This window comes from Cinclus cinclus, chromosome 36 (assembly GCF_963662255.1).
Source record: "Cinclus cinclus chromosome 36, bCinCin1.1, whole genome shotgun sequence".
Lineage (NCBI taxonomy): Eukaryota > Metazoa > Chordata > Aves > Passeriformes > Cinclidae > Cinclus > Cinclus cinclus.
Window position 1 is genome coordinate 207,416 of NC_085081.1, and position 15,023 is coordinate 222,438.

At 51.5% G+C, this 15,023-nt stretch overlaps 1 protein-coding gene across 1 annotated transcript; it reads right to left on the reverse strand.

The window, feature by feature from the left end:
* Positions 1-824: 824 nt before the first annotated feature.
* LOC134055925 (sodium channel subunit beta-1-like) lies at positions 825-14,244 on the reverse strand. The gene is made up of 5 exons (XM_062512369.1): positions 13,624-14,244; positions 11,345-11,511; positions 8,799-9,039; positions 6,633-6,768; positions 825-4,232 (listed from the first exon to the last, which is right to left on the reverse strand). Exons 1-5 carry the CDS (start codon positions 13,655-13,657, stop codon positions 4,166-4,168), a joined length of 645 nt encoding a protein of 214 aa, XP_062368353.1. The 5' UTR covers positions 13,658-14,244; the 3' UTR covers positions 825-4,165.
* Positions 14,245-15,023: the final 779 nt, after the last annotated feature.

Consider the following 15,023-nt stretch of genomic DNA (forward strand, 5'->3'; position numbering starts at 1 on the left):
TCGGGAATTCAGCCCCAAAATTTGGGAATTTGACCCCAAAATTTGGGAATTCAGCCCCAAAATTTGGGAATTTGACCCCAAAAATATTGCCCCAAATCCCAAAATCCCCAAATTTTGTCCCAGAATTCCCAAAATTTGGGTCTGAACACAAAAAATTCGGGAATTCAGGTCCAAAATTTGGGAATTTGACCCCAAAATTTGGGAATTCAGCCCCAAAACCAGCCCAGGAACCCCAAAATTTGGGAATTTGACCCCAAAAATCTTCCCCCAAATCCCAAAATCCCCAAATTTGATCCCAGAATCCCCAAAATTTGGGTCTGAACGGCAAAAATTCAGGAATTCAGGCCCAAAATTTGGGAATTTGACCCCAAAATTTGGGATTATGACGCCAAAATTTGGGAATTCAGCCCCAAAATTCCCCTCCCGCCCCGATGACGTCACCGCCTCATTTGCATAGACCCAAATTTGCATATTGCACAACCCGACCGCCCCTCATTTGCATAAAGCTCATTTGCATAGCCCCAATAATGCAGACTCGTCACTCCGGGCTAATTTGCGTGTTCATTTGCGTGTTCATTTGCATGTTCATTTGCATGTTCATTAACATACCGGCGCTTGGCACAATTAACCCCTTAATTATGGCACTCATTTGCATACAGCGACGCGTGTGGGCGGGGCCTCGGTGCTCATTTGCATACTGTGCCCGGTTTTTTTGCATGCCCCTCCCCCCCTCCCTCATTTGCATATCGCAATTAAGTGGGATGCGCATTGGGCTGGGGCGGTGCTCATTTGCATAAGGCTTGGTTATGTACAGCTCATTTACATATTAATTAACCCGCTGTTTATTGGCTCATTTGCATACTGGCCACGCCGCTGTGACGTCATTCCTGCTCTCATTTGCATACGTGACGTCATTTCCGCCGTTCCTAAATGGCATGCCACCGCTTGGCGATGACGTCACTTCCTCTTCCTGCTCTGCACTATGACGGGGCGGCCATGACGTCACTTCCGCGCTAATTTGCATGACGGCGCCGCCGCGGTGACGTCACTTTAGCATTCTGCCATTTGCATGCACGGGGCGATGACGTCACTTCCGTATCTCCTCATTCGCATATCGCTGTGATGACGTCACTCCCGCATGTCCTCATTTGCATATCGACTGTTATTACACCACTTCCGCGTGTCCTCATTTGCATCACGGCAGCGACGACGTCACTTCCGCGTGTCCTCATTTGCATATCGGCACCAACGACGTCACTTCCGCGTTCCCTCATTTGCATAAAGTGCTGTCTCCTCCCTCCTCCTTTACATATTGCTCATTTAAATATCGCTCATTTGCATACGGCTCATTTGCATGCGCTCACGCTCTCACACCTGGGGGGGCGGGGGGGGAGGGGCCATCGACCCCAAATTTGAGGAATTTTCCCCCAAATTTTGGGAATTTTTCTTTTTTTCCCGCCCCCGAAATTTTGTCGGATTTTGGAGCAAATTTGAGAAATTTCAACAAATTTTGAGGCGTTTTCTTCCAAATTTTTCTTTTGTTTTTTTTTTTTCCCCCCCAAAAATCCTGGGGGATTTTTGCTCCAATTTTGGAGGATTTTGGGTAAAATCATCCGGAATTTGAGAATTTTGATTTTTTAAATAAATTTTGACAATTTCCCCCCAATTTTTAGGATTTTTTTTCCGCCTCCCCCAAATTTTTGGGCTGATTTCCGCCAAATTTTGGGATTTTTTTTTTTTTTTTCCTTCTGTTTTCTCAAATTTTCACCCAAATTTTTGAATTTTTTTTTTTTCCCCAAAAAATTTTGCGATTTCTTCCATCACATTTTTAGGATTTTTCCCCGTGAATTTCAGGATTTTTTTTTTCCCCAAAAAATTTTTTGGGAATTTTTCCCCTCCACATTTTTTTGAACTTTCCACCAAATTTTTCAGATTTTTTTCCCGAACTTTTCAGATTTTTTTTTTCTTTCCCCCTCAATTTCAGGATTTTTTTCCCCCAAATTTGGAGAATTTCAGGAATTTTTTTTTTCTACACTTTTGAGATTTTTTCCCCCATTTTTGGGGATTTTTTTTCCTCCCCAAATTCTGAGGATTTTCCCCCCGATTTCTGGGATTTTTACACCCAATTCCAGATTTTTTTTTTTTTTCCCCATCAATTCTGGGATTTTTTTCCTCCAATTTTTTTTTCTAAATTTTCTTTCTCTCCTAAAAATTTTAGAATTTATTTTTTCCCAAATCACGAGGATTTTTCCCAAATGATTTTTAAATTTTTTTTTCCCCCTAAAAATTTTTGAGATTTCTCCCCCAAATTTTGGGATTTTTTTTTTTTTTTCCCCAAAAATTTTGGAAATGTTTAAAATTTTTTTCCCCAATATTTTCTGAAATTTTTCCCCACAATTTTGGGATTTTTTTTCCCCAAAAAAATATTGGCGATATTTTTTTTATTATTATTATTATTTTAACCCCAAAATTTCAGGTTTCTTTGGGATTTTTTTCCCCCAATATTCTCAAAATTTTCCGCCACAATTTTGATATTTTTTACCCCAAAATCCTCTGGGTTTTTTTTTTTTTTTTTTTTTTTTCCCCTCAAAAATTTTGGATTTTTTTCCCCAAAAATTTTGGGATTCTTTTTTTTCTTTCCTACAAATTTTTTTGGGGATTTTTTGGTTTTTTTTTTGCGTTTTTCTCCCCAAAATGTTGAGATTTTTTTTTTTCTGTTTCTCCCAAATTTTGGGGGATTTTTTTTTTTGCATTTTTCCCCCCCAAAACCTCACAGACTTTTTTTTTTTTTTTCCCCAAAATTTTGAGAATTTTCCCCAAATTTGGAGGGGGGGAGGGGTCGGGGTCATGCAGGGGTGGGGGAGGGGTCGGGGGGGCCCCCCCTGGGGGGGGGTTATTGCAGGGGGGGGCCTGGGGTCACTCAGGGGTCACTCAGGGGTCACTCAGGGTCACTCAGGGTCACTCAGGGGTCACTCAGGGTAACTCAGGGTCACTCAGGGTCACTCAGGGGTCACTCTGGGGTCAGGGGTCACTCAGGGTCACTCAGGGGTCACTCAGGGGTCACTCAGGGTCACTCAGGGGTCACTCAGGGGTCAGGGGTCACCCAGGGGACACCCAGGGGTCACTCAGGGGTCACTCAGGGGTCACCCAGGGGTCACTCAGGGGTCACTCAGGGGTCACTCAGGGTCACTCAGGGGTCAGGGGTCACTCAGGGGTCACTCAGGGGTCAGGGGTCACTCAGGGTCACTCAGGGGTCACTCAGGGTCACTCAGGGGTCACCCAGGGGTCACTCAGGGGTCACTCAGGGGTCACTCAGGGTCACTCAGGGGTCAGGGGTCACTCAGGGGTCACTCAGGGTCACTCAGGGTTCACTCAGGGTCACTCAGGGTCACTCAGGGTCACTCAGGGGTCACCCAGGGGTCACTCAGGGGTCACTCAGGGGTCACTCAGGGGTCACTCAGGGTCACTGAGGGGTCACTGAGGGGTCACTCAGGGGTCACTCAGGGGTCACTCAGGGTCACTCAGGGGTCACCCAGGGGTCACTCAGGGGTCACTCGGGGTCACTCAGGGGTCACTCAGGGTTCACTCAGGGTCACTCAGGGGTCAGGGGTCACTCAGGGGTCAGGGGTCAGGGGTCACTCAGGGGTCACTCAGGGGTCACTCATGGTCACTCAGGGTTCACTCAGGGTCACTCAGGGGTCACTCAGGGGTCACTCAGGGGTCACTCAGGGTCACTCAGGGTCACTCAGGGGTCAGGGGTCACTCAGGGGTCACTCAGGGTCACTCAGGGGTCACTCAGGGTCACTCAGGGGTCAGGGGTCACTCAGGGGTCACCCAAGGGTCACTCAGGGTCACTCAGGGGTCACTCAGGGGTCACTCAGGGTTCACTCAGGGTCACTCAGGGGTCACTCAGGGGTCAGGGGTCACTCAGGGGTCACTCAGGGTCACTCAGGGGTCACTCAGGGTCACTCAGGGGTCAGGGGTCACTCAGGGTCACTCAGGGGTCACCCAGGGGTCACTCAGGGGTCACTCAGGGTCACTCAGGGGTCAGGGGTCACTCAGGGGTCACTCAGGGTCACTCAGGGGTCACTCAGGGTCACTCAGGGGTCAGGGGTCACTCAGGGGTCACCCAGGGGTCACTCAGGGGTCAGGGGTCACTCAGGGGTCACTCAGCCACCTGCACCCCCCCGCAGTTCTCTTTGCTCTCCGAGGTGATCGCCAGGTATTCCGACCTGGGGGGGGAAGGGCAGATAAATCCGGCCCCAAATTTGGGGGGAGCCCTCAAATCCTCCCAGACCCCAAAATCCCCAAAATCCCCAAAATCCCACCCAAAATAGGCCCCAAAAATTAAAAAAAAAAAAAAAATATCCACCCCAAAAGCCCCAAAAATTCCATCCCAAAATTTCCAAATTTTAACCCTAAAAATTCCAAATTTTTCAATCCCAAAATTTCCCATTTTTAACCCTAAAAATTCCAAATTTTTCAATCCCAAAATTCCCATTTTTAACCCTAAAATTCCCATTTTTAACCCCCAAAAATCCCATTTTTCAATCCCAAAATTGCCATTTTTCAATCCCAAAATTCCCATTTTTTAGTCCCTAAATTCCCATTCTTAACACCCCAAAATCACCATTTTCAAGCCCAAAAATTCCAAATTTTAACCACAAAAATTCCCATTTTTAACCCCCAAAATTCCCATTTTTCAATCCCCAAAATTCCCATTTTTCAACCCCAAAATTCCCATTTTTCACCCCAAAAGTTCCAAATTTTAACCTGAAAAATTCCCATTTTTAAGCCCAAAAATTCCCATTTTTTCCCCCAAAAATTCCCATTTTTAACCCCCAAAATTCCCATTTTTCAATCACTTAAATTCCCATTTTTTAATCCTTAAATTCCCATTTTTAACCCTAAAAATTCCCATTTTAACCCCAAAATTTCCCATGTTTCACCCTAAAAATTCCAAATTTTCAACCCTAAAAATTCCCATTCTTTACCCCAAAATTTCCCATTTTTAACGCCCACAATTTCCCATTTTTAACCCCCAAAATTCCCATTTCTCAATCCCAAAAATTCCAAATTTTAACCCCAAAAATTCCCATTTCTTTCCCCCCAAAATTCCCATTTTTAACCCCCAAAATTCCCATTTTTCAATCCCCAAAATTCCCATTTTTCAACCCCAAAATTCCCATTTTTCACCCCAAAAGTTCCAAATTTTAACCTGAAAAATTCCCATTTTTAAGCCCAAAAATTCCCATTTTTAAATCCAAAATTCCCATTTTTCAATCCTTAAATTCCAATTTTTTAATCCCTAAATTCCCATTTTAACCCTAAAAATTCCCATTCTTAACCCCCCAAAATTCCCATTTTTCACCCCAAAAATTCCAAATTTTAACCCCAAAAAATTCCCATTTCTTTCCCCCCAAAATTCCCCTTTTTAACCCCCAAAATTCCCATTTTTCAATCCCAAAATTCCCATTTTTTAGTCCCTAAATTCCCATTTTTAACCCTAAAAATTCCCAATTTTAACCCCCCAAAATTCCCATTTTTCACCCCAAAAGTTCCAAATTTTAACCTCAAAAATTCCCATTTTTAACCCCAAAAATTCCTGTTTTGAACCCCCAAAATTCCCATTTTTAACCTCAAAAATCCCCATTTTTAACCCTAAAAATTCCAAATTTTAACCCCAAAAATTCCCATTTTTAACCCTAAAAATTCCCATTTTTAACCCTAAAAATTCCAAATTTTAACCCCAAAAATTCCCATTTTTAACCCTAAAAATTCCAAATTTTAACCCCAAAATTCCAATTTTTCAATCCCTAACTTCACATTTTTTAATCCCTAAATTCCCATTTTTAACCCCAAAAATTCCCATTTTTAACCCTAAAATTTCCCATTTTTCACTCCCAAATTCCCAAAATTTTTGCGATTTTCACCCAATTTTTTTTTCTCTCCCCCACCCCAAATTTTAACCACGCCCATTTCCGGCCCCACCCACTTAAGCCACGCCCATACAATTTATAAAAAACCACGCCCCTTCCTCCCATTAAAATACCCCAAAATTGCCCCTTTTTGGCCCATTTTTTTCCCTCTCCCCACCCCAAATTCAAACCACGCCCATTTCCGGTCACACCCACTTAAACCCCGCCCACAACCCCAAAACCACGCCCCTCTACTCATTCATAATCCCAAATTTCCCACTTTTCACTGCCAAATTCCCAAAATTTTTGTGATTTTCACCCAATTTTTTCCCTCTCTCCCACCCCAAATTCAAACCACGCCCATTCCCGGTCACACCCACTTAAACCCCGCCCACAACCACAAAACCACGCCCCTCTACTCATTCATAATCCCAAATTTCCCACTTTTCACTGCCAAATTCCCAAAATTTTTGTGATTTTCACCCAATTTTTTCCCTCTCTCCCACCCCTAATTTAAACCCCTCCCACTTCCGGTCACACCCACTTAAACCCCGCCCACAACCCCAAAACCACGCCCCTCTACTCATTCATAATCCCAAATTTCCCACTTTTCACTCCCAAATTCCCAAAATTTTTGCGATTTTCACCCAATTTTTTTTTCCTCTCCCCCACCCCAAATTTTAACCACGCCCATTTCCGGCCCCGCCCACTCACGCGCTGTCGGGGGGCGGGGCCGCGGCCGCCACCTTCCTGTAACAATAAAGCATCTCGGCCGCCAGCCAGAGCGTCAGCACCACGATGAGAACGTACATCAGGATTTCGGACACGATGGACGCCAGATCCCGACGGGCTAGGGGGGCGAGGAGGGGGAAGGACAAAATTCCCAAAATCCCGAAATTCCCGGGAAAAAAAAAGAAAAAAAAAAAAAATTCAACCAAAAAACGGGGAAAATGCCGGATCAAATATCCGGCGGTTTAGGGCCGAGCGTCGCCGGTTTTGTCGGAAGGATTCGGATGCGATTCCTCGGAATCCTGGCGAGTCCCAGTTGGAAACCGGTCCCCTCCCAGTCCATCCCAGTTTGATCCCAGTGCTCTCCCAATCCCCTCCCAGTTCCACTCAATGCACTCCCAGTGTCTCCCCAGCTCCACCTGGTGGCGGCGTTGAAAACTGCAGCGTCCTCCCAGTAAATCCCAGTTTATCCCAGTTAATCCCAGTCCATGCAAATCCCCTCCAAGTCCCTCCCAGTGCATCCCAGTAACTCCCAGTCCCTCCCAATCCCCTCCCAGTCTCTCCCAGTCATTCCTGGTCTAAGCCAATCCCCTGTAACTCACTCCCTGTTTATCCCAGTCCCATCCCAGTCCCATCCCAGTCCCTCCCAGTCCCATCCCAGTCCCTCCCAGTCCCATCCCAGTCCCTCCCAGTTCCCCTCAATGCACTCCCAGTGTCTCCCCAGCTCCCCATGGTGGCAGCTTTGAGAACTGCAGCGTCCTCCCAGTTTATCCCAGTCCATCCCAGTCCCTCCCAGTCCCATCCCAGTCCCTCCCAGTCCATCCCAGTCCATCCCAATCCCCTCCCAGTCCACCCCAGTCACTCCTGCTCTAACCCAATCCCCTGTAACTCACTCCCTGTTTATCCCAGTCCCTCCCAGTCCCATCCCAGTCCCTCCCAGTCCCTCCCAGTCCCTCCCAGCGCACCTTTCTCCACCACGGCCAGCCTGAGGCTCTGGTTCCTGGCCAGGCTGTAGGTGTAGCCCTCCCAGTCCATCCCAGTCCCATCCCAGTCCATCCCAGTCCCTCCCAGTCCCCTCCCAGTCCCTCCCAGTCCCATCCCAGTCCCTCCCAGTCCATCCCAGTCCCTCCCAGTTCCCCTCAATGCACTCCCAGTGTCTCCCCAGCTCCCCATGGTGGCAGCTTTGAGAACTGCAGCGTCCTCCCAGTTTATCCCAGTCCATCCCAGTCCATCCCAGTCCCCTCCAAGTCCCTCCCAGTCCCATCCCAGTCCCTCCCAGTCCATCCCAGTCCATCCCAATCCCCTCCCAGTCCACCCCAGTCACTCCTGCTCTAACCCAATCCCCTGTAACTCACTCCCTGTTTATCCCAGTCCCTCCCAGTCCCATCCCAGTCCCTCCCAGCGCACCTTTCTCCACCACGGCCAGCCTGAGGCTCTGGTTCCTGGCCAGGCTGTAGGTGTAGCCCTCCCAGTCCATCCCAGTCCCATCCCAGTCCCATCCCAGTCCCTCCCAGTTCCCCTCAATGCACTCCCAGTGTCTCCCCAGCTCCCCATGGTGGCAGCTTTGAGAACTGCAGCATCCTCCCAGTAACTCCCAGTTTATCCCAGTCCCTCCCAGTCCCATCCCAGTCCCTCCCAGTCCCTCCCAGCGCACCTTTCTCCACCACGGCCAGCCTGAGGCTCTGGTTCCTGGCCAGGCTGTAGGTGTAGCCCTCCCAGTCCATCCCAGTCCCATCCCAGTCCCATCCCAGTCCCATCCCAGTCCCATCCCAGTCCCTCCCAGTCCATCCCAGTCCCATCCCAGTCCCATCCCAGTCCCATCCCAGTCCCCTCCCAGTCCCTCCCAGTCCCATCCCAGTCCCTCCCAGTCCATCCCAGTCCCTCCCAGTTCCCCTCAATGCACTCCCAGTGTCTCCCCAGCTCCCCATGGTGGCAGCTTTGAGAACTGCAGCGTCCTCCCAGTTTATCCCAGTCCATCCCAGTCCCTCCCAGTCCCATCCCAGTCCCTCCCAGTCCATCCCAGTCCATCCCAATCCCCTCCCAGTCCACCCCAGTCACTCCTGCTCTAACCCAATCCCCTGTAACTCACTCCCTGTTTATCCCAGTCCCTCCCAGTCCCATCCCAGTCCCTCCCAGTCCCTCCCAGCGCACCTTTCTCCACCACGGCCAGCCTGAGGCTCTGGTTCCTGGCCAGGCTGTAGGTGTAGCCCTCGAAGGTCAGGTTCCTCCTCAGCCCGCACACGTAGTGCCCGGCGTGCGCCCGGCCCACGGCCGCCAGCCACAGCGACAGGTCCTGCAGGTCCCGCGTGCCCCGCGAGCCGTTCCAGCTCAGCACGTCGGAAAACGGGCCCGGAGCCACCCACTGGCCTTCCTCGGGGCTGTAGTGCAGGATCTGTGCCCGTACGAACCAGTACGAACCGGTATAGACCGGTATAAAGCAGTGGGAACCAGTATAGATCAGTATATACCAGTATAACCCAGTATAACCCAACAGTGCTCCAGTACAGCCTCCAGCACCTGGGGAAACGGTCATGGACCAGTATGGACCAGTATGGCCAGTATACACCAGTATATACCAGTATAAACAAGTGTGAACCAGTATTGACCAGTGTATACCAGTATAAACCAGTCTGGACCGGTACAAACCAGTATAACCCAGTATAACCCAGTACAACCCAGCATAACCCAGTATAACCCAACAGCGTCCTGAGTGCTCCAGTACAACCTCCAGCACCTGGGGAAACCAGTATGGACCAGTACGGACCAGTATAAACCAGTATAAACCAGGAAGAAGCAGGTGCTGTCTCGCTAGCCCCTTCTGGTAGCCACACCTGGTATTGCAGCTTGTTGGGGCTCCCAGTTCGTCCCAGTTCATCCCAGTATTGCCCAGTTGCTCTCCACTGTCTTCCCAGTAGCTCCCAGTTGATCCCAGTCCCCTCCCAGTCCATCCCAGTTCCCCTCAATGCACTCCCAGTGTCTCCCCAGCTCCCCCTGGTGGCAGCTTTGAGAAATGCAGCGTCCTCCCAGTAACTCCCAGTTGATCCCAGTCCCCTCCCAGTCCATCCCAGTTCCCCTCAATGCACTCCCAGTGCCTCCTCCGCTCCCCCTGGTGCCAGCTTTGAGAACTGCAGCATCCTCCCAGCAACTCCCAGTCCCCTCCCAGTCCCTCCCAGTGCTCCCAGTGACCTTCTGGAACTGGGGGGGCCCCCTCTGGCCGGAAGAACCACTCGCTCTCGGCCTCAGCCGGGGTTCCCCCAGTCAATCCCAGTCAATCCCAGTCCCCTCCCAGTCCGTCTCAGTCCATCCCAGTCCCCTCCCAGTAACTCCCAGTCCCCTCCCAGTCCATCCCACTCCCTCCCAGTCCATCCCAGTCCCCTCCCATTCCATCCCAGTTCCCCTCAATGCACTCCGTGTCTCCCAGCTCCCCCTGGTGGCAGCTTTGAGAACTGCATCATCCTCCCAGTAACTCCCAGTTTATCCCAGTCCCCTCCCAGTCCCTCCAAGTAACTCCCAGTCCCCTCCCAGTCCCTCCCAGTGCTCCCAGTGACCTTCTGGAACTGGGGGGCCCCCTCTGGCCGGAAGAACCACTCGCTCTCGGCCTCGGCCGGGGTCCCCCCAGTCAATCCCAGTCCATCCCAGTCCCCTCCCAGTCCCTCCCAGTAACTCCCATTCCCCGCCCAGTCCATCCCAATCCCCTCCCAGTAACTCCCAGTTAATCCCAGTCCATCCCACTCCCTCCCAGTCCATCCCAGTCCCCTCCCATTCCATCCCAGTTCCCCTCAATGCACTCCCAGTGTCTCCCAGCTCCCCCTGGTGGCAGCTTTGAGAACTGCATCATCCTCCCAGTAACTCCCAGTTTATCCCAGTCAATCCCAGTCCCCTCCCAGTAACTCCCAGTCCCCTCCCAGTTTATCCCAGTGTTCCCAGTGACCTTCTGGAACTGGGGGGCCCCCTCTGGCCGGAAGAAGCACTCGCTCTCGGCCTCGGCCGGGGTCCCCCCAGTCAATCCCAGTCCATCCCAGTCCCCTCCCAGTCCCTCCCAGTAACTCCCATTCCCCGCCCAGTCCATCCCAATCCCCTCCCAGTAACTCCCAGTTAATCCCAGTCCATCCCACTCCCTCCCAGTCCATCCCAGTCCCCTCCCATTCCATCCCAGTTCCCCTCAATGCACTCCCAGTGTCTCCCAGCTCCCCCTGGTGGCAGCTTTGAGAACTGCATCATCCTCCCAGTAACTCCCAGTTTATCCCAGTCCCCTCCCAGTCCCTCCAAGTAACTCCCAGTCCCCTCCCAGTCCCTCCCAGTGCTCCCAGTGACCTTCTGGAACTGGGGGGCCCCCTCTGGCCGGAAGAACCACTCGCTCTCGGCCTCAGCCGGGGTCCCCCCAGTCAATCCCAGTCCATCCCAGTCCCCTCCCAGTCCCTCCCAGTAACTCCCATTCCCCGCCCAGTCCATCCCAATCCCCTCCCAGTAACTCCCAGTTAATCCCAGTCCATCCCACTCCCTCCCAGTCCATCCCAGTCCCCTCCCATTCCATCCCAGTTCCCCTCAATGCACTCCCAGTGTCTCCCAGCTCCCCCTGGTGGCAGCTTTGAGAACTGCATCATCCTCCCAGTAACTCCCAGTTTATCCCAGTCAATCCCAGTCCCCTCCCAGTAACTCCCAGTCCCCTCCCAGTTTATCCCAGTGTTCCCAGTGACCTTCTGGAACTGGGGGGCCCCCTCTGGCCGGAAGAACCACTCGCTCTCGGCCTCGGCCGGGGTCTCGCTGCGCCGTTTGCAGGCGATGCAGAGCAGCCGGAACGGCGACCCCAGCACGGCCTCTGTGCCCGAGGCCACCTCCACGCATCCCCCCAGGACCTCCGAAACTGCGGGGAGGGAGAACGGGGGAGGTCAGGATTCCCAAAATTCCCAAATTTTCCCGAAATTCCCAAAAGTTCCCGCGGAATTCCGACGGAATTTGAGTGAGATTTGGTTAAAAATCCGCCGCGAAATGACCGAATTCCACCCAAACTGGACCCAAAAATCACCCCCGGGACCCCAGAAATGGGGAGGGAGAAGAGGGGGTTCGGGATTCACGGAATTCCCAACATTCCCAAATTTTCCCGGAATTCCCGTGGAATTCCAAAGGAATTTGAGTGAGATTTGGTCAAAAATCCGCCCCGAAATGACCAAATTCCACCCAAATTGGACCCAAAATTCACCCCTAGGATCTCAAAGATGGGGATGGGGAGAAGAAGATCAGGAATTCCCAAAATTCCCAAATTTTCCTGAAATTCCCAAAATTTCCTGTGAAATTCCGATGAAATTTGGGCAAAAATATGTCAAAAATCCGCCCCAAAAATTATTAAAATCAACCCAAATTTGACCCAAAATTCACTCCCAGGATCTAAAAAAAAAATGGGAAGGGAGAAAAGGGGATCAGGATTCCCAAAAATCCAAAATTTTCCCAAAAAAATCCCGAAATTCCCACCAAATTCTGCTGAAATTTGACCCAAAATTCATGAAAATCAAGCCCCAAAATTGTTCAAATTTACCCAAAATGGACCCAAAATTCAATCCTGAGACCCCCAAGATGGGGAGAGGAAGAGTCAGGGATTCCCAAAATTCCCAAAAAAATCCCAAAATTCCCTGGGAAAAAAAAAAAATCCCAGAATTCCCCCCCAAAAAATCCCAAAATTCTGCCCAAAAGATCCCCAAATTCCGCCAAAAAAAAAAAATCCCAAAATTCACCGAAAATTCACCAAAATTGACCCCAAAAATTCCATCAAAATCCCCCAAAACGGCCCCAAAATTCATCCTCAGGACCCCAAAAATGGGGAGGGGATGGGGGAGGGGGATCAGGAATTCCAGAATTCCCCAAAAAAAAACAAAACAAAACAAAACAAAAATTCTTCAAAATCCAGCCCAAAAATCCCCAAAATTGACCTAAAATTGACCCATGGGGACATTTTGGGGACAATTTTGGTGTCCCAGGTGACATTTGGGGACGGTTTTGGGACATTTTGGTGTCCCAGGTGACATTTTTGGGGTCCCAGGTGAGTTTTGGGAACATTTTGGGGACATTTTTGGAGCCCCAGGTGATTTTTGGGGACATTTTGGAGACCCAGGTGACATTTGGGGACATTTTTGGGGTCCCAAGTGACATTTTTGGGGTCCCAGGTGACATTTGGGAACAATTTGGCGACATTCTTGGGACATTTTGGGGTCCCAGGTGACATTTTTGGGGTCCCAGGTGACATTTGGGGACGATTTGGGGACAATTTGGGGAGATTTTTGGGACATTTTGGGGTCTCTGGTGACATTTGGGGACATTCTGGGGTCCCAGGTGACATTTTTGGGGTCCCAGGTGACTTTTGGGGACATTTTGGGATGTTCTGATGCTCCCAGGTGACATTTTGGGGGTCCCAGGTGACATCTGGGGACATTTTGGGGGTCTTAGCTAAAATTTGGGGACATTTTTTGGGGTCCCGGGTGACATTTTTGAGGTCCCAGGTGACATTTTGGGGACATTTTGGGGTCCCAGGTGACATTTTGGGGTAGCAGGTGACATTCGGGGACATTTTTGGGGGTCCCAGGTGACATTTGGGGGCAATCTGGGAACATTTTTGAGACATTTTGGGGTCCCAGGTGACATTTGGGGACATTTTGGGACATTCTGATGTTCCCAGGTGACATTTTTGGGTCCCAGGTGACATTTTTGGGGTCCCAGGTGATTTTTGGGAACATTCTGGGGACATTTTGGGGATCCCAGGTGACACTTGGGGGTCCAAGGTGACATTTTTGAGGTCCCAGGTGACATTTTGGTGACATTTGGTGACATTTTGGGGGCATTTTTGGGGTCCCAGGTGACCTTGAAGAGCCCCAGGTGACATCTGGGGACATTTTGAGGGTCCCAGGTGACATTTTTGGGGTCCCAGGTGACATTTTGGGGACATTTTTTGGGGTCCCGGGTGACATTCGGGGGGTCCCGAACTCACCCTCGAGGAGCCCGAGGAGCAGCGACAGCAACATGGCGGCACTTCGGCAATTTCCGTACACCTTCGGCAATTTCCGTACGCCTTCGGCTCTTTCCGGACACCTTCGGTTCTTTCCGACCCTCCCCGGACTGCTTTCGCCTATTTCCGGTCCGGTTCAGCTTACTTCCGGCCCAGTTAGGCTATTTCCGGTCCGGTTCGGTTTTCTCCGCTCCGGTTCGGTTCTTTCCGTACAGCTCCGTCCTTACTTCGTTTTTTCCGCTCCTTCTTCGTATCTTTCCGGACAACTTCGTCTCTTTTCGGCCCGGTTCCGATTTCTCTTCGGCCCAGTTAAGCCCAGTTCGGCCCAGTTCAGCGTCTCCGGCCCCCCCTCAGCCCCCTGCCCGGCCCATGGACCCCTCCCCCGCGGCAGGAGGAGGACGAGGAGGAGGACGAGGAGGAAGAGCCCGGGACGGGTCTGAGAAGCCGCTTCAAGGCATGGCCGGACCCTCAGGAGGGTCCGGTTCGGCTCCGGTTCGGCTTTTTTCGGTACCGCTCCGGCCCCGCTTGTTCGGCTCTTTTCGACTCCGGTTCGGCTCTTTCCGTCTCTTTTCGACTCCGCTCGTTCCCGGCGCACTGCGGCGCCCGAGGGGGGGGCGGAACCGACAGAATTACGTCACGATGTGGGCGGGGTTTAACAGAAACCACGCCCCCATACGGAACCGTTTTCCCCACCCCCGTCCCCGATGTCCCCAAAAGGTCGCGATGTCCCCAAGGCCACCCCCAGGTGGCCCCCCGAGGGTGTCGCTGTGTCCTGGTGGCCCCAAAGCGCGTCCAGGTGTCCCCGAGGCCGCCTCCAGTGTCCCCAGTTCCCTCCCAGGGTCCCCAGTGATGTCCCTGTGTCCATCCCAGTGTCCCCCACATTGTCCCCGTGTCCCCAAATCTGTCCCTGTGTCCCTCCCAGTGTCACCAGTGTCCATCCCAGTGTCCCCAGAGATGTCCCTAAGGCCATCCCAGTGTCCCTGTGTCCATCCCAGTGTCCCCAGGTCCATCCCAGTGTCCCCCAAGGTGTCCCCAGAGCATCCCCAGATCCTCTCCAGGTGTCCCCATGTCCCCAAATCCCTCCCAGTGTCTCCAGTGTCCCCTCCCGGTGTCCCCAGTTCCCTCCCAGTGTCCCCAGAGATGTCCCCAGTGTCCCTCCCAGTGTCCCCAAGTCCATCCCAGTGTCTCCAGTGTCCCCTCCCAGTGTCCCCAGTTCCCTCCCAGTGTCCCCAAGTCCATCCCCAGGATGTCCCAGTGTCCCCAGTGATGTCCCTGTGTCCCTCCCAGTGTCCCCAGTTCCCTCCCAGTCTCCCCAGTTCCCTCCCAGTGTCCCCAAATCCCTCCCAATGTCCCCAGAGATGTCCCCAAAGATGTCCCCAAGT